At 36.6% G+C, this 19411-nt stretch overlaps 1 protein-coding gene across 2 annotated transcripts; it reads left to right on the top strand.

The window, feature by feature from the left end:
* The first annotated feature begins 4 nt into the window (after positions 1-4).
* NDC80 (NDC80 kinetochore complex component) lies at positions 5-18710 on the top strand. Of its 2 annotated transcripts, XR_016465119.1 has the most exons (18): positions 5-152; positions 307-494; positions 1465-1551; positions 2502-2625; positions 2762-2934; positions 4721-4823; positions 5429-5518; positions 6627-6720; positions 8025-8131; positions 8931-9075; positions 9345-9550; positions 10546-10698; positions 10949-11038; positions 12151-12243; positions 14038-14168; positions 15034-15136; positions 16434-17071; positions 17911-18710. XR_016465119.1 is itself a non-coding variant. In XM_031588912.2 (17 exons), the coding sequence occupies exons 2-17, from the start codon at positions 394-396 to the stop codon at positions 16554-16556; spliced, it is 1923 nt and encodes a 640-aa protein (XP_031444772.2). In that variant the 5' UTR covers positions 5-152; positions 307-393; the 3' UTR covers positions 16557-18710. The 2 variants fall into 2 exon arrangements, 1 of the variants encoding a protein (XP_031444772.2); XM_031588912.2 differs by having other exon boundaries at positions 16434-18710.
* The last annotated feature ends 701 nt before the right edge of the window (positions 18711-19411 follow it).

Here is a 19411-nt window from a genome sequence, read left to right as displayed (position 1 = left end):
TCGCGCTCTGGGCGCAGTGCATGACGTAACGGGCGGGCGGATTTGAAATCAGGAGGAAGGATTCGGCGCCGCTAACGGTAACGGGCGGCTTGCGGGGGGGCGGTGGCGGTTCCCCGAGGACGGTGTTGGTGAGGCGGCCGCAGGCGCAGCTGGTAAGCGGGCTCGCGGGTAGTGGCAGAGAAAGGGATCGATGGGCGACCTGCTGGGTGCTTCGCCGGCGCGGCCTTCCTCTTCGCCGATTGCTCTGCCTCTTCTGTCACATGATCGTTGGTCTGATGTAAAAACGTGTGTCTTTTCACCCTTTAGAAAGTCATCGCGTACTTCAAAAACACAAATATTCTCAGAGCCTGGGTTTCCTAATACCGGCAGACCCCGATTCACAGCTCGGTCGCAATGAGGCGAAGCTCAACCACTTCTGGGAGTAGCGGTCGGCAGTCTACGATGGTGCTGAGGGTGCAGGACAGCAACAAGATGGGTCTTCAGACGCCTCAAATGTAAGTGGTGATGGTCACATTGCTCCAACGTGTGCGCAAACCTCAGCCTCAGTGGTTTTACTGCAGTGAGTAGCATCCCCGTCCCTGGAGGTGTTCAAAGCCTGATTGGATGGGGCCATGGGCAGCCTGGTCTAGCATTAGGTGGAATGGTTGGTGGCCCTGCGTGTGGCAGGGGGGTTGGAGATTCATGATCCTTGAGGTCCCTTCCAACCCAGGCAATTCTGTGATTCTGTGATCTGAAAAAGATGGGAGCAGTAAGAAGGAAAACCCTCTGCAGGCAAAGACTTCTGCACAAGTGCACAGAAAATAAAAATAATTAAAAAACAACAACAACCTGTAGCTTAACTTACCGGTTGAGTAAATATGAATTTAAAACTATAGTTCTCAAAAATACTTTTTCTGTTGTTGTTGTTAGTTGGTTTGGTGTTTTTTGTTTGTTTGTTTTTGTCTTTTTTTCTTTTTTTTTCTTTTTTAAAGACTTTTAAATGACCGATCTGCTGTCATCTATGTGTTTATGCAGAATGGTCAGCATATAGTTTGAAATCCAGGCTGGATGTGTCTCTGGGCAGCCTGGTCTGGTGGTTGGCAAACCTGCACATAGCAGAGGGTTGAAACTAGATGATCATTGTATCTCTTTTCAACCCAGTCCTTTTCAACACTATGATATGATTCTTTGAAATCTAAAACTTCATTTATGTGCTTGTGACACATCTCACATTATAATGTTTTTTTCTTGCATATTTGCTAGGTGGTTGGGGAGCGGCTGGGTACTTGCTGTATAAAACATGCACTTATAAAGCTGGCAGAAATAGCTTTATTAGTGGATAAATAATGCATTAAAATCAGCTGATGTTTCTAAGATACTGCTGTCCTGAATGCGGTTAGACTTTAATGTGTTTGTACCTTTCTTATGTAAGCAAAAGATGAAACGGTAGAAATAGTCATTTGAATCCTTCTCCCTATCCCTCAGGAAGGACAGAGGAACGTTTGGAAAGCTGAGCATGAGCAAAACAACGTCTGCAACTTCAGAAAGAAAAGTCAGCTTTTTTGGGAAGAGGTATTGATAGCTTCAGATCAATGCACTATAAGTTAAAACAATCTCATAGCATTTTACAGTTTTACTTCCTTGCTACATTTTCATTACAGGGAAAAAGGGATCTGAGGCCCCTAGGTGTTCAGGTCTACCTTCCTACACTCTGGTCACTAAATAACAACGCTGTAGATCAGGAACTGCTTAAATAGCTGTTCTTCCTCTTGGGAATGCAAGAGGAGAAACATGCACTGCAATGCTTAAGAGCTGCCCAAGACATTGGCCTGTTTAAGGAAGAACAATCCCCTTCAATTCAGACCAGGGAGATGTTTTCATTAGCAGTTATTGATAAAGCTTTCTTACAATACTAGTCTGACTTCCTACCTCTATTTTATCTTTTCAGAGAAAAAAAAATGAGGAAAAAAAAAAAGCTAGCTTAAGATTAAATCAGGTAGTAATCTTGCAAAATTGGAATCATATCAGCATTATTCTCTGCCTTACTTACTTTTTCCCTGTACGAATGAAAACCTTACAAAATCATATAATCTTAGTTGGCAGTTTTCTGTGTTTTGATATCTGCAGGTAGCTTCTTTCATTGCATTTGCAGAGTTCTGCTTTTCTTCTAAATGTTCCTTGCGTATTTTAATCTTCAGTTTCAACACCTTGCATTGTTTTTTTCTTTACCTTTGGCTTATCTTCCTTTTTTTTCTGCTCTGTGAAACTTTGTTTCAATAAACTGGAGAAGATATTCACCTATGATGTAGTAATCCGTCTGTTTTATGTGGGCATCATAACTTCTATGGCTGGATGTTGTTCTTTAATCTTTCTACTGAGAGGGTAGCCTTCAGTTTACCCCTTTGCATGACTTATGCAAAAAAAAAAAGAACATAAAACGAGCAAGTGTAAGGATTTGTATATAACCAAGAACTCTGTCTATGTGTATTGTCACAAAAAATGTATTTATTTTATGTTCCTAGAACTAGTGGGGCTGGGGGTTCACGCAACAGTCAGTATGGTATGTTTGGTACAGAAAAGATCAAGGATCCCAGGCCACTTCATGACAAGGCATTCATCCAACAGTGTATCAAACAGCTTTGTGAGGTAACTCATTAACTTATTTTACAAAATTGTTTATTAGGCATTAAAAGTAGTAATCAAAATATTTGGTTTTTGATGGTTTCAACTATAGATTTTGTTGACTAGCATGCCATTTAATATGTATGTTTCTCTTTCTCAGTTTCTTGTTGAGAATGGTTACGCCCATAATGTCACCGTAAAATCACTACAGTCTCCATCTGTAAAGGACTTTGTAAAAATCTTCACTTTTATCTATGGATTTCTCTGCCCTTCTTATGAACTGCCTGACTCAAAATTTGAAGAGGAAATTCCCCGAGTTTTCAAAGAGCTTGGGTAAGATCCTTATTAATGTATTATGCTCCTGTAAAGCCAGAAATTACAAATGTAAGGATTCTGTATGAAAACTAGGGAGAATGGTTAGACTTCTTTATTCAGGTTTGACTGAAACTTTGATGTTCTGATTGCTTTGCTTTGCTTTTGTTTAGTTTCCAGACTTGACTATACATTTTTTTCTTTGAATTTGCAGAACTAAAGATTCTTGGAAGCTTGCTTTGTAACTTAAAATCTAAGTAATTATTTCTATTAGACTTTGAAAGGCCACTTTACTAAATGAAAATTGCAGTTTTTTATCTTAACTTGTTAGCTTCCAACAGCCTCTTCTGGCTCATTCTATTTAAATCCAAGAACTAAAAAGAATTCCAGATTGTTACCTTCTGTTTGTTTCAAGTCATCATTTTTCTGTAACTTCTCTCACTTCCCATTTAAAGCAGGAAGCAGGAACAATAATGACTGCTGAGGTAAAAAATCCCGCTAAGTAGTGAGTGTTTTGTATCTAATTTTATTTGGTGCTGTAAGCATTTGGACTCATCAATGCTCTAATGCTTTCCAAGAAAGGAAAAAAACACAACCTGTTAGTTGTGCGTTTTCAGTCTTGTAGAAAAGTGAACAGTATTCTGCTTCTATAGATTTGAGCCCATTACAGTGTCAGAGCATGAGGGTTCCTTACATATATACATGTTCATTTCTCAGTATTTCAATAAAATTCTGTTTAAACCTACAATACATGAATGACCTCACTGAAATACTGAAAATGAACTTGTTCTCAAGAGGGTTTACTCTGTCCCACCAAAACTGCAATCCTTGATTTAAAAAAAAAAAAAAAAAAAAAAGCATTAAAGCATTTACTTTCAGATCTGACTTTAAGAAGTCTTTTGAAGTAAAAATATCCATATTCTAACTCTCATTTTTTAAAAATCCTCAAGTTAAGTGGTTTATGAGCAGTGAAACTGCTCGTCGTTATGTCTGTGGATTCTTATTCTATGTTACTAAAATAACTTGGTACAGCTGCCAGTCTAAAGATGCAATAAAAAATGCACTTCTGTTCTTTGGTTTGTAACAGGCTATCAATATATCTTTATTTAGAAGCATAGATACACGAGCCATATTTGGAATATTAATATTTCTATTTAGTTTTTTCTAAAGATTGCCTATTCTATAACTGCATGACTCTAAGCTGATTGTCAACCGCTTTTCTATGTTCAGTGTGAATTTGACCCAAGAAGAAAACTTGCTCTATAAGAACAGGACTTCTGCCTCTCAGTTTCTATTGTCATGATAGAAATCTGTCACGGTTGACTATCTAGTGGAGTAAGCATCCACTGGACTATTACTGCCTCCTTTGTGTTTGCTGACTTCTTTGAATCACCTCATGCTCACAAACTACCCACTCCTTTTCCCCGATACTGCATTGCCCATCTTTCCTCGTGTAGATCATGTAGAACAAAGACAACCTGACCTGAAGTGACTTGCTACCAAGACCCAAAGCAAGGTAGAAAGTTGAGTAGGAAAGGACTAAGGAGTACACAAAGTAATAATTCACGCCTTTTTGTAAGGGCCTTAATTGTTCTTAATCTCTGCATATGCAAAAAAAAAATGCTAGTTTCCTGAATTACATAATGGGAAACCCATGATAATGGAATAAAGTCCTGTGGTATGAGAACTCTCCTTCTCTCAACATACAGTGCAAAGCACAATTGAATTTGTTCTTCCTTGTGTGACTTGATCTTAATGTAAAAACTTGCTCATTTTGCACAGCGTTTAAAAATGTTTTCTCTTGTAGGTACCCTTTTCCTTTGTCAAAAAGCTCCATGTACACGGTGGGAGCACCACACACCTGGCCTCAGATTGTGGCAGCTTTGATTTGGTTAATTGACTGTTTCAAGGTAGTATCTGAGTTCTTTAAACCAAACATTTACACATTTCAAACTGGAACTTTAGTTACAGACGTCTTAATAGTGTTTTTAAAGTTTCCTTTATTTTATATGTGAAGGAAAAGGTAGGTATTCTTACTTGCCTCTTGGGAGCTAGCTCATACTTTTAATGAATTTAAATTGAGTTTTTAATGTTATATTATGACTTCAAAAATTTTTTTTTACTGGATAAATTTGCTCTGGATAAATTTCTGTAAGAGGAAAAAAGCTGAGTGGTGCAGTTGACACACTAGAGGGATGGGATGCCATTCAGGGGGACCTGGACAGGCTTGAGAGGTGGTCCCATGCTAATCTCATGAAGTTCAACAAGGCCAAGTGCAAGGTCCTGCACCTGGGCTGGGGCAATCCCAAGCACAGATGCAGGTTGAGTGGAAAATGACCTGAGAGCAGCCCTGAGAAGAATTTGGAGTTACTGGTTGATGAAAGATTCAAAACAAGCTGGCAACAAGCGCTTTCAGCCCAAAAGGCCAACCATATCCTGTGTTGAGAATCTTGACCAGCAAGATTAATTGAAGGCCTTCATGCTTGTTCTATGTATGTACACTTATGCCTTTCAGTTGTATGCTGCCATGAGGGAAAATCCATCTTCATTTGACGATGGGCAGAACTGGGGAGGAGAAACTGATGATGGAATTGTACATAACAAGGTACTATGAAAAAGTGAATATTATCAGAACTGTTCAACTGATTTTTGCCATATTTTTGCCACTGTAAGAAAACAATCTAAAAATGATAGAATAAATTGAACTGGACTATATTTGTATATTCTGTTCAGTTTAATATTTGCAGAGTTCTCTAGGAAATACAGCATTATATAAAAAGCTTTATCAACTAGTTTCCTGAGCAGACATCCTGACCAGTTGAGGCTGGGTATTAAACTCAAATGCCGCCTTCTCCTAGTTGCTATTATTATGTTCTCCTTCGGAGAAAGGACTCTTTATGCTGTTTGTTTATAGTCTGAGTAGAATCTCAAGTATATCTCCATTTAGTACTTGAGTCTTCTACAGTTAACAGCAGTACAGTGTAAAGATTGTAAAATAAGTTATAAATGTGACTCCCATTCATATTTATTCACTTTAAAATTGGTGTTAATATTTAATTTTTTAAGATGCATCCCAAGCAGTTAAAATTCCAGCACCTTGCTTGCTTTCTGTTTTATTATCTATTACTAGTATTATTTGAGTTTTATTCTGTCTCAACTCACAGCTGATGTTTTGGAAGGGGCTATATTCTGTTAGTACATTTAAGTAAAAAACAAACAAACAAAAACAAAAAAACTGAAGAAGAAGGAAAAAAATAAAATTTGAAAGAATATGTCCAGCAAATTATTTTTGAGTAACCTTCATCTAATTGTAGAAGTAATTCTCTAAAATATTACTATCTGGAGTTCATGTTTACTTAAAAGGCATGTTAAACAGAGCTACAGTTTATATTATGTAGCTTTGGTGTATCACATGTTTCAAGACAATTACTAAATATTCTATTTACTATCTTTTATCATATCCCAGAAAAATGTATGGAGTGTCTGTAGAATTTTGTTAATTATGTAAATTCTAGATACCTTCTTCTGCCCTGATATCATCTTCTGACTTTGTTTAATGAAAAGTAAAAAAAAAAGTTACTTTTACAAAGAGAAGTACGGCCAAACCAGAGATATTTATTGTATCAGTTGTTTAATTCCATTAGCTAAGTATATTTAGGTGAGCTATTTACAACTCTTTGAGCCTTCATGGAATCTATTGAAATTGTTCTCAGCTTTTCATGGACTACATTGTAAAGTGTTATGAGCACTTCATGAAAGGGGGAGATACTTACGAAGAATTGGATGCAGAAGTGCAGTCAAAATTAAGTAAGTTTTTGTGTTTTAATGAAGTATTTGATTTTGTTATTAGGCTATATTCTCTTAGCATTAGGTTTGCTCAATTTTCAAGCAAAAAGTGATCTCAGATAAGGAAATGTGGAATTCCCAAGTACCTCAATTGTGCTGACTTAATTCTCTTTTTATGCATTGTTAACAGTACAGACGGATGGGTCATGCTCTGCTGTCAGATGTACACGTGTAACTGTATTGTTTTCAATGGTTTTGTAATAGAAAAGCAGCTCCTGTGCGAATTCCATCTGCACAAATACTCGTCTCTGTCTGACGAAGTACTTTTAAAAAGTAAATAAATAAATAGCAACAGGCTGCTTATCTGAAGAGTAAGAAAATTCAGCTACTGTTCAGGTTGGCTATTAGGAAAACACTCGTCTCAGAAAGAGCAGTGAGGCAGTGGCACAGGCTGCCCAGGAAGAAGTGGTGGAATCACCGTTCCTGGAGGCGTTGAAGAAACACAGGGATGTGACACTGAGGGACACAGTCAGTGGACATGGTGGTGATGGGTTGACAGTTGGACTAGATGACTTTAGTGAGTTTTTTTCACCCTTTATAATTCTAAGAAAAATTCTGAAAGCAGTAAAAGTTCCAAACTCTGTTGTGAGGATTTCTATAGATGCTTCAGCATGCACCTGGTGTAAACACCTGAAGTGTTTAGCTTCAATGAGCTGGAAAATTTTTAATGTTTCACCACTTAAGGAAACATAAGCAGCATATAAGAACAAGCAGGGGAAAATAATTCTCACTTTCAAAGCTCTCCTATGAAAACAGACTAAGGACACAGTTGTTGCCAGCAGGATCCATCAACTGGAAAGGAGACATATATTATGAGATGGTTACCAGATATTTGTAGGAAAAAAAATTTATAGCATTGTTTGGAAAAGACTGAGGGAAGTAAGCAAAATTTCAACATGCAAGAAAGCTTGTGATGAGGAAAGGAGAATTCAAATAAGACAACTTACAAAGCTTAAACAGAGGAAACTTGTTTAACAATAACTATTCTGTTGTGTGGGTCTTATGAGACTCCAGAATCTAACATTACAGTAATTATTTTTCTTATGTGGCAGCAGAACTGTTTGTTTTGTCCAGTTTTTTGCCTATTTATTTTGTAATGATAGCTTTTAGGTAGGTTTGTTTTTGTTTTCAGATTAAAACAATAGGTTTGGTAACAGGTATTCACTGTGCTAATGGTAAGGCAATTGCTCAGATATTCTGAATAGGTGGTGGCAAACAGATGGAGATTGATTTATAACCCCATTCTTTCTTCTTTCCCACGCTAGAGGATATATTTAATGTAGATGAATTCAAAATAGAAGGCTTAGCAGCAGAAAACAAAAGACTTCATGAAGAAATTGCAAGACTAGAAAAAGAAAGGGAAAGCGAGCCGGTTAGTAAACTCTGTCCTTGTGTGTATGAGGGATTTGAATTTTCAGTTGTTGAATTTTCATCTCTTTAATGCTTTACAGTATTCTAATTAGATTTGGTTATTATAGACTCTATGCTGTTGTAATAGAATGCTTTTACCATGGAGTCACTATTTGTTTAATATTGTGTGGATATTTTTCAGATAAGATTTTGCACTGACTGAAATATTAATAATATACTTCAGACAGTTTATCTGAACTTCAGTGCTATCTTTTCCAAAGATGTCGGTATGAGAACCTTTCAGTGGATGAGAGCACAGGATTCAATGGTAGCAAACAATAAAAATATATCTCTGGGGAAGCATTTTGTTTCAGAAAGTGGCTTCTGTTTTTAATACAGCATGGGACAAAAGTAGTACTGTTGATATACAGCTAGCAAACTGAAAGTTCTGTCTACTGTGCAAAATTTGTGTGTCGTATTCCCACTTTCCTCACCCTTTTGTTTTGTCTGCTTCTTGTGTATGATACTTAAGCAGTGAATTACCTGCAGTAAGAACACTTTTTGATTTGCATTAGGCATTGCATAAGTTTGAAATACTGAAATACAAGAATTAAGCTACGAACCATCTTTTCAGCCTCTTTTGCTATTCTAAAGACTAACTTGTGTCAGCTGTTACAGAGAATTTTGAACTTGGATTACTTTTTTTTTTATTTGTATATTTATACTATTGATACTGACTGTGATCTATTACCTTGTCTGGAAAGGAGGATGATTATTTTAGATTAATGCTACAGTGATTGTTCTTTGCATTCATTTACTAGGATCGTTTAGTATCACTACGAAAGCTGAGATCTTCTTTTCAAGCAGATGTTCAGAAATACCAGGCTTATTTGGCTAATCTGGAATCTCACACAAGTATCCTTGATCAGAAAATGAAAGGTGTTAATGAAGAAGTTGAGGCAGCAGGTAAGGTGGCTTTGGTCATAAATATTTAGTGAAGGCAGAAATAGGTTTTAAAAAATAGTTTTTAATTCTCAGCTTCAGGAATGACTTTGTGTGTAATAGTGCTACAAATAAACTCCAAGATTAATTGCTAATGGGGAAAATTTTTTGCAGATAACTGCTTATATTCTGGAGAAGTGAAATTTACTCATGAAAAAAATAACGGGAGGTGAGCCTGAACTGTATAGTCTGATATTTTTACATTCATTTTTACAAATGTTTTGTGAACATAGAAATGGAAGTAGAAGCAATGAAGCAGGAGAATGCACGGCTCCAGCATATCTTTGATAACCAGAAGTACTCAGTTGCGGATATTGAGAGAATAAATCATGAGAGAAATGAGTTGCAGCAAACCATTAACAAGCTAACTAAGGAACTCGAAGCAGAAGAACATCAACTGTGGAATGAAGAGCTAAAATATGCTAGAAATAAAGAGGCGGTATGTGAAAACCCTACCCCAATAAGAGATGGCTATCAGTATTCATGATGTGTCTTTAAGCTTAGGACTTGAGCATTACTAACTTTTTCTAAATGATTTAACAACAACATAGGTGTATCTTAATAGACTACAGTGACAAGAATGGCTCAAATATGTACCACTGTAAGCTCTGACTCCTACAGCATCGAGAGCTTCAATAACATTAGACTGAAATAGATATGTTGGGACTTTAGAGCAAAGCTGTAATGCAAAACTAGTGCTTTGAGTTAATATCTGCATGTGTTTAGGGACAGATTGGTACCTTACATGTAAATTATAAGAAGAATTTAAGAGACACTTACAGAGTATTAAGAGATGTGGCCCTGTAGGTGGTGGGATTTAAAAACTGCTGCTCTGCTAGACATTTGAAATAAATAAAAACACATTTATTTCTCTCTTTTTCATTTAGCAGAGTTGTGCTTTCTCCTGTACTTGGTATTAAATTCCTCATACCATGTAAATATAAGCACGTATCAAGCAATATTTTTCTAGTTATATTTGCATATAGATGGTTCTTGTGTCAGAAAATAGAGCACTTAATAAGCTATGTCTAGAGCTACGCTCAAGTTCAAGTATGTTATTAGAATATGTGACTATGTGATACTTCCTGCCAAAACCAACGAGAAAAGACACATCAAGATGATGACTAATTATTGTTTTGGCAATTTGTACTATTTGTAAGCACATTCATTCTCCTCCACTGTCAATTAATCCTCAAAACACTGATGCAGGAAATAATATAGCAGGAGGGAAAACCACAGGAGGAAACCATTTAGTCTTACCCATATACTTTAAGAAATCTTGCAGAGTAAGCTCTGAAAGAATCAGGAAACATCCATTACTGTGGAACATACAGAGCAACTCAGAAATCTATTTGAAGTACTATATGAATACTTTTTGCAAAGCTTTTCAGTTGAATTTTTTCCATGATTGTTGCCCTTTTAATCTCTGAACAGATTGAAACACAACTGGCAGAGTATCATAAACTGGCTCGAAAGCTGAAATTAATTCCAATAAGTGCTGAGAATTCTAAAGGGCATGACTTCGAGATTCATTTTAATCCCGAGGCAGGACCAAATTGCCTAGTCAAATACAGAACTCAGATTAAGGTAAGTAAAATCAACACTGAGTGTCTATAACCACTCTTAGTGTTTTTTGGGAATGTTGGGAAAATCCTCATTAAACTTCATTGAGAACTTTTGTGATTGTTGTAATTACGTTTATGGTAAAGGAAGAAAATTTGGTATTGGTGGGTACAGCAGCCTAAGTTTAAAAAAAAAAAAAAAGTGTAGAAGAAAAAAAACTTAGTTTAAACTGACGAACTGCATTAGTTAGATTTTTTTTCTATGTGTATAACAGGCTCCTCTTATGGAGATTGTAAACCAAACTGAGGAAGAAATTAGGAAAGCTGTTCAACGGAAAATGAGTTTGGAGGATACTTTGGAACAGGTATGTTTTTTGGTTAAAGAAGGTTATTACTAAGATTCTGTAATGTTATCCGCTGGACTCATCTGACCTTTTTACACAGGCTATTTGTGTGGGTTTTTTGGAGGGGGAAGTTGTGAGAAGATTGCTTTAATTGTGTTGGAATGTAAAAGCTTTTCTGTGAATTAAGATCTCCTTCTGTTGGATGAAATAATGTATATTCCCAGCACTGAAGACTATGCAGTTACATATATTTGATGATAAACATTGGAAAGACTTGTTTAATAAGTTGTCTATTACAATCAGTGGATTACCACTGGTAAGAAGTAATTGGGGAAACTTTTAGCAATATTGGGTTCAGGATGGATTGGAAGAATTTCACATCATATAGCACGCTGACATAAACGTTTCCATGTAAATAGCTTAGAGTGCACAAAAAAAAAAGAAAAAAATCCTACCACCTGTTATCAGAAAATGTTAAATGGTCTAATTTTTGTGCTGAACTTAATATAGGGATTCTAAAAACCCAGTATTTTTCTTTTTTTTTTTTATTTAGACGAAGTCAGTATGTTTAGGTTGAAATTAACCTGAAGTTTGAAGTACTGAAATACATTAGTACTTTCCTAAACCATAAATAACTTGCACTGAAAACTTAAAGCTGTATATTCAAAACCCACAGTTCTAGAACTTTCATTTCTAGTACAAGATCTTTTACACATAGTGCAAAAAACTTCTTATTGGCATTGTGTGCACAAGAAATAGTGTAAGCCTCCTCCCCCCCCCCCCCATAGGCAGACCAATGCACTGCCAGTCTCTGAACAGCTGCTACCTTGGAAGCTTAAAAAAGATGAAATTGTTCTTCTACCTCAGTTTTTCTTACAAAGCATTACAGCATATAGTATGGACTACTCTTTTGGCCAGTCATGGTCAGCTGTCATGGCTGTGTGCCCTCCCAAACTCATACCTACCCCCTACAAAACAAAACACTATACAGCCTGCTATGATGAAAGCTAATGCCACCTTGGCCAGACCCAGATTAACAAAGTGTTTCAGGGCTACCATGTTGTCTGTGATGGCATGGAGTTACAGGTAGGAATTCCTTTTGAATTATATCTTAAGTCACATTTTCATTTCAGGTGAATGCAATGGTAGCGGAGAAGAAAAGCAGTGTGAAAACACTGAAAGAAGAAGCAGAAAAGCTGGATGATCTTTACCATCAGAAGCTTAAGGTAGAACTTTTTTATATTTTAATAACAGTTTATTGTTGATAACATTATCCTTAATGCTTGTATTTATATGTAAGAATTTGTTTTGCTTGTTTGCTTGAAACTTTGCCCTCAGCTCTTGCAGAAAATGGAATGTTCTCTTATTCTTTTCAGAAATATTTGAGTGCTATCTTAAGAGTCAGCTTCCACTTTCTCAATATAATCTGGTATCATACTTTCTCAGAGCCTGTAAATCATAATCTACTACAACCAGTCATAAAAGTAGCCATGTCCATCTCCTGACTTCAGGATGTCTCAATGCATGTGTTTTAAACAGATTCTACAGTATCTGTCATGTTTATGCCTTGTATGTAATAAATACACTTACAGTTTGTAATAAACCTGTTACTACATTTAAAAATTGAGGAAAGCATTATTTAACTAATAGCATATAAAATACATCATTGATGTAAAGTTGTTTACATCTTTCTTCCTCTAGGAAGTTCTTCCACTCAGCAGTTAAACTGCTTAGGTAGATTGATTTTAAATGAAAGCCTTCAAAAATACCTGAAATTTACCTTTTGATCTAAGTAATTGCATCTTTTTCTGAAGACAAGTTCATAAAATACTTAGTAGCAATTGGATATTTAAAATAGAATATAGTCATTAATTTCTCCTGTAATTTTTCAAGTAATATGCATAAGACTTTATTATTGCACAATTATTTTTTAAGGTTTCAGTAATTCACCAGAATTAAGTGTTTAATGATGGTGGAATTGATTTCATCTTGCTGAATATACTGTTATCAATGATATTCACCTTGAATAGATCATAGAATGGCTTAGGTTGAAAGGGATCTTAAACTCACATCCAGTTCTGACCCTCTGAAATGAGCAGGGCTGCTACTGATCAAGCTGCTCAGGCCCTATCCAGCCTGGCCTCAAATGCTGCCAAGGGATGGGGCATCTAAAACTTTTCTGGGCAGCTTTTTCCAGAATCTCATCACACTCCAAGTAAAGAACTTCCTTCAAACATTGAACCTAAATCTCCCCTCTTGTATGTTAAAACCATTCCCCCTTGTCCTGTCACTATCAGTTCATGTAAAAAGTCAGTTCCCCTCCTGCTTATAAGCTCCCTTTCAAGTACCAGAAGGCCACAATGAAGTCTCCCTGGAGTCTTTGCTTTTGCAAGCTAAACAAGCCAAGCTCCCTCAACCTTTCTTCATAAGAGAGGTGCTCCCTGTATTTTGATCATCTTTGTGGCCCTTCTCTAGTCCTGCTCCAACACCTCAGGTAGATGATAGCTCCAATAGATGATTGCTTGCATTTTCTTAACACGTTTCAAAATCAAAAGTGAAGTCTTTTCTTTTTTTAGTCAAATCATTTTGTTGTTTCTGATGTTTCATTTATAAACTACTTAGAAAGTCTGTAAGTAATCTCTTTTTAGATTAATTTTGAGGGAAAGATAGCTTAACACGCTGACCTAGAAATATTAAAATATTATTAGAGAAATAAGGGAAGGTTAGGTTGGTTTTGACTAGAGGAAAATGGAGGGGAAAAAAAAAAAACAAAAAAACACTTGAAACTTGAGAAAACTTCAAAGTTGAACTGGGGTGGGAAGAGGTAATCTTCTATTGTGGTTCCCCATTGTTTGTTTTTCTGGGGTAAGTTTGAGTTCTGTGTGTGGAGTTGCTTGTGTGGTAAATTCCTAATTCAAGTACTGGGATGAATAACATCTAGGGGAAAAAAATAAAACACTGTTTCTTTCCTAAAATGTGATCTGTTATGTGATATTTTGTTTTCTCCCTGGCATTTACAGGAAGCAGAAGAAGAGGAGCAAAAATGTGCAAATGAGCTGGAATTGTTAGAGAAGCATAAACAATTACTTGAGAGTGGTGTCAATGAGGGTCTCAGTGAAGCCACAAATGAACTGCATGATATTCAGAGACAGTAAGATCCATAATTTCTGTTTGTGTGAATTTTTTTTGGGGGGAGAGGGAGATCATTGCATAAAGACACTTCCTCAAGTCCTAATATAAAATTCTTCGAGTGCATATACATTCTGTATGTTAATTTCACAAATTTACAGTTGAAGTGTTTGTTTTCAACACTTGGTTTAGCAAGACTGTTTGTCTACTGTATCAGCACTTCTGTTCTTTCGTGTACTTTGTTTTTTCTCCATATAATGGAGCCAGGCTATTTTCAGTGGTGCCACGTGCCAGGATAAGAGGCAGTGGGCACAAACTGTAGCAGAGGCGGCTTGCTTTTTTTTCTCGGTACCAGGAAGTATTTCTTTGATGTCTACATGATGGAGCACTGGCACACATTGTGCAGAGAAGTTGTGCTCAATGAAATAGCTGTAACTTAAGTTGGCACAGCACTGCACTGCACCTTCCCTGTGTCCTGGTTTCAGCCTAGACAGTGCCACACCAAACATAACACACCAATGTTTGGTTGTTGCTGAGAAACAGGAGTATGCCTGGGCCCAGACCAGGCTGCTTGGCAGGGCAGAACCTCCACCATGATGACACAGGGCAGAGGTGGTTGCATTATGAGATCTGCAAGGCCACATGTGGGCTGCACGTTGGATATGCCTGCTCAAAGATCCAGGCAAGTTAGCACAGTATGGTCCTTTTTTCTTCTAGGTCAGATGTATAAAAAACATGTTAAAAAAATCTAACCTGGTTTACATTAATACTGATAGGAAAAATGATGGCTAAAGATAACGATATATGTAACTTGGTAAAGAAGTTATTGTAGATGTCAGGAAGTTTAGAATTACAAGCTTGACTTTCAGAATGTCTTTTTTTTTCAGATACCAAATTGTTATGCAAACAACAACAGAAGAGAGCAGGAAAGCAGGTGATAACTTGAATCGTCTCTTAGAAGTGATTACTACTCATGTAGTATCTATAGAGGTAAGATGAATACCCAGAATTAAATCTTTCTAGAGATATTTACAATTGCAATTAAGGGCATGGATATAAGAACTTACCCTGTCCGGTAAAGTATCTGTTAGTTAAATGTGGTCAACAGATCTATGTTCAAATAGTAGGCTGGTCATGGGTGGTGTGCCACAGGGGTCAGCCTTCGGATCAGTGCTCTTTAATGTCTTTATTAATGACATAGTGATATTGATTATAGAGTAGACCCTCAGCAAGTTTGTTGATCACACTAAGCTGAGTGGTGCAACTAATACAATAGAAGAAAAGGATGTGATCCAGAGGCATCTGGACAGGCTTGGGGTGCAGAACTGTGGGAACCTAATGAGATTCATCAAGGCGAAGTGAAAGATACTGCACTTGAGTTGGTGCCGTGCCAGATGTGTGTACAGACCTGGGAGAAGAACTCATTGAGAGCAGCCCTGTGGAGAAAGGCTTTGGGAGTCCTGGTGAATGAAAAGCTGGGCATGAGCCAGCAGTGTGTTCTTGCAGCCTGGAAGGCCAACTGTATCCTGGACTGCATTTAATAAAATAAAATTAGAAAAAAGCAGTAACCAGTTGGGCGATGGGGATGCTGTCCTCCTTTACTCACTTTGTGAGGGAGTACTTCATCCAGGCCTGGGGCCCCAGCACAATAAAGATGTGGAGCTGTTGGAGCAGGTCTACAGGAGGGCTGTGAAGGTTATCGGGCTGCTTTATGTTTATGGGGTAAGATGACTGAATTATAGTCATGCAACTTAGAATTGGTTCTACTGACCAGGTGTCTGAGCGTTCAGTTTGAGACAGTATGGTGGTGGTTAATTGTCTCTGGTAAAAACCTCGATTGTTATTAGTCCCAAGGACAAGGTCTTCTGCACCTCATAGTATGGCCTTGGGCGTAACAACCAGGCTGGTTGGGGGACAAGAAGTGCACCATCACACCCATCCCTGGAAGCATTCAAGGCCAGACTGGATGGTGCCCTGGACAACGCAATCCAGTGTGTAGCTCAAGGCAGTGATTGTGATCTTTAAGGTTCCTTCCAAACTAAGGTGTTCCATGATTATGGCTGCTGTACTGAGTTTGTTGGTTTCTACTATGTTTGCTGACAAAACATTTGGTATAAGTAATCAGATGATTAAATATTACTAGTAAATTCCTTCATCTGCTGTTTACATTCAGATAAGTGTTTAACAGAAATCACATAACCCATGCAATCGCTGCTATGGATGCTTTAGCAGAAACAGTACAATATGGACCACAACAGCTCTAATAAGCTTTCTGTAACTCTTCTAGAAATATCTTGAAGAACAGAATTCAAAAATTGACAGAGACTATGAAGAATTCATGTCTGAAGATCTACTGTCAACCTTGACCGGAATTCTAGACAGTTATAAAAAGAAGGCTGAAAGTGTATAATTACCAAAAAGCTGAAGATGAAAATTTTGTGCTTCTGAAGCTCCATTGTGGTGTCTCCTAAAAGGCTGGTTACTTCCTGTTTTTATCAGCAACTTGGTTTTAATGAAATGATAATGAACTTCCTTTGTTTTACTGACACAAATATAGTAAAGGATTAAAATATTTGTAACTGAAAAAACAAAAGCTTTGCTTACTCTTCTACTGCCAAAATATTTCTACAGAATTACAATGTCTGTGTCAAGGCAATTGTGGAACAACATTATTTCTTTTTATAAATAAGCACCTCTGCTCTCCAGGAACATTCAGAAAACATTCAGCCTTTAGTTAACAGTGGACTTAAAGATGGAACCACAAGTGTCAGTATAGTTTGTGCATTCTTTAATATTTATATGTATTTAACATGAGTCATGACAGTACATGTCCTTCCATAGGCCTTCAGTTTATCAGCAAGAACAAATGTAAATGTCTTCCAGTCTCCTGTCTGTTATCTACGAAACTGCCCAGAGACCCTTCTGGTGTGTAAGATTTTTGTTATTTTTCTTTTAGCAAAGTCTCTTTAGAAAGATCAGCAGTAGTTATGCCGTAATCTTGTAAATTTAGAAAATGAAAGACAGTTTGAAAACAAAGTTCTGCCTTTAAATGCTTACAGTACCAGAGGAAAACTTACTGCACTTCTTAAGTATGTTTATTAAATGAACTTTAAGTATGAAAATGTGAATTCTGACAGTACAGCTAATTAATTGAAGGTGTAACTAGTCTTGTGTGCATTGAAACAGTCTAAAACATCTGTGTTCTTCTACTAGATCAGTAAAGCAGACCTTACTGGATTTTTCTTTCTTAGGAAGGTAAAGTTGGCATATGGGGAGTTCCAGTCCAAATACATTAAAGAAAATGTATCCCCATCTCTTGAACATGTATTTGTCTTGTTCAATGCCACACTGTAAGCAGAGGCAATATCTGCTTGTCTACTTTGTTATATACCTTTCGTATTCCTTAAAAAGTAGCCCTGGGTAGTTTAATTTTGAATACAGGTCAGTGATAAATGTCACTGATTCAAGTACACAACAAAGGAACTCCACTGTCTTCAAAAATGTTTAGTGGCTGATAGCTAATTAAAATCACTGCTCAATTCTCTAATTGAAGTATTTGAATGCAACACAGATCCCTTGGGTACAAATCAAAATTTAAGTTTTAATTTTAACTCTCTGAACGCAAACTGCAAATAAAACCAAATTGTGTTTTAATTTTTGGCTCTTTTTGCAAAGCATACATAAAATTCTGTTTTCCTTGATGAAGTATGTGAATTTTCTGGCTCTGGTCTGAGTTTTTGTTTTGTTTTGTTTTGTTTTTCCAGATACTATAATGATGGTGGTATTTAAATTTCTTTCTGCTCCTTTGTTATATGCTGAAAGCTTACTTTCACAACTATAAAAGCTTGCTGACAAGCAGGTAGCACTTCTTCTTTCTTCTTTTGTTCTCTCTCACCTTTACAAACTCTTACTTTTTTTCCTATAACAGCCTATTCCTTTCAAATCTCAATTACTTCTTAGAAATCTTTTTTTTTTTTTTTTTTTTTTTTGTGATCTTTCTAATGTATTTATTATCTAAAGCAATACTCTCCTAGTTAAGCAAAGCTATGGGAAATCCAAAACAATCACGTTCCTTTAAAATAATTGCTTATTTAGGGACTACAGTCTTTCTTGGCTTCCTGATACTTGTTTGTCCCTACTTCTGTAACTGACTGTTCCCGTGTCTATTAGTATCTGCAGCCTCATTGCATGTGGAGTAGTCAGTTGACTTAGTAAACACAATTTCAAAGGACTAATAACCCAATAGTAATGGGTTAAAGAATCAAGGTCAGAACGACCTTCCTTTGTATTCTGAGTTGTGGCTTTTAAATAGAATATAATTACTGCTTAGATTGTTTTTTGTTTTTTTTTTTTTTTTAATTTGGTTGGATTTTTTCAACCAGAATGTAAAGTCTTAATCAAAATGTACCACTGGCACCTGCATATTTCAGTAGTATGAGTAGTTCATAATTCTGGGAGGTATTTGTAGGGGTACAGTTCTCTCATCTATTACTAATGTATCTCTTGTATAGTTTACTTAATATGTCTCAAGGCTATGTATTTTTAAACTCAATAAAATTACTTAAACATGTTTCTTTGAATCTGGGAGTCTTCATGGGCAGAAACACATCATGAAAAACAATAGATTTGTATCTCCTAGAGAAACTAAGTAGGTTCATGATTCTCTAGCAGCAGCTCAATTCCCTGCTAATCTCCTACTGTGTAAATGAAAAAAAAAAAAAAACATGTTTCTTGCAAATTGCAAAAGAAAAGGAATGTAAATTCATTTGTCTCAACTTTTTAGAAATAGGCTTTCTTAAAGTTCTAAGGAACTGAGTTATTATTTACTTTGATAACTTCTTTACATATCTAGGCAACCTTTTGGTATCAGTTTTCCCAACCAGCCTTTTGTTACCTCAGACATTAAAGGATAATATGACCTTTCACTTTTCCTTCTTTTTAGCCTAGTTATTGGAAAATAATTAGTGATACTGTAGAAGCATGACAGTGCTTGGCACATAGTTTTGTTCTCTTCCCTGAACTGTTATTTTTCAGATTAATCATAAAAGAGCTCGCATCGCTACCAAGAATTGGGTTTTTCTTCAGGGTGCTGCTTAAATGCATTGTAAGAGCCTGATGAGGCATAAGAACTTTGCATCACCTGTTCAGCTCATGTATGAGACTACTCAGGCCTTAATGTCTACCCAATGTGCAGCACTGTGAGCCCAAAAAAATCTTTCCAAGCAGGATATTGTCCTGTGCTGGTTTTCTAATACTTGTACTACT

Source organism: Phasianus colchicus, chromosome 3 (assembly GCF_987193195.1).
Source record: "Phasianus colchicus chromosome 3, bPhaCol1.hap1.1, whole genome shotgun sequence".
NCBI classification, from domain to species: Eukaryota; Metazoa; Chordata; class Aves; order Galliformes; family Phasianidae; genus Phasianus; species Phasianus colchicus.
This window is presented reverse-complemented; position numbering and strand designations above follow the sequence as displayed.

Excerpts from the sequence above, each read along its gene's own strand:
- NDC80 (XM_031588912.2), top strand. The coding sequence starts at position 394 with ATGAGGCGAAGCTCAACCACTTCTGGGAGTAGCGGTCGGCAGTCTACG. Across the intron at positions 4,824-5,428 it reads GGTTAATTGACTGTTTCAAG|TTGTATGCTGCCATGAGGGA; the intron begins GTAGTATCTGAG and ends TATGCCTTTCAG. Across the intron at positions 9,076-9,344 it reads TGAAGAAGTTGAGGCAGCAG|AAATGGAAGTAGAAGCAATG; the intron begins GTAAGGTGGCTT and ends TTGTGAACATAG.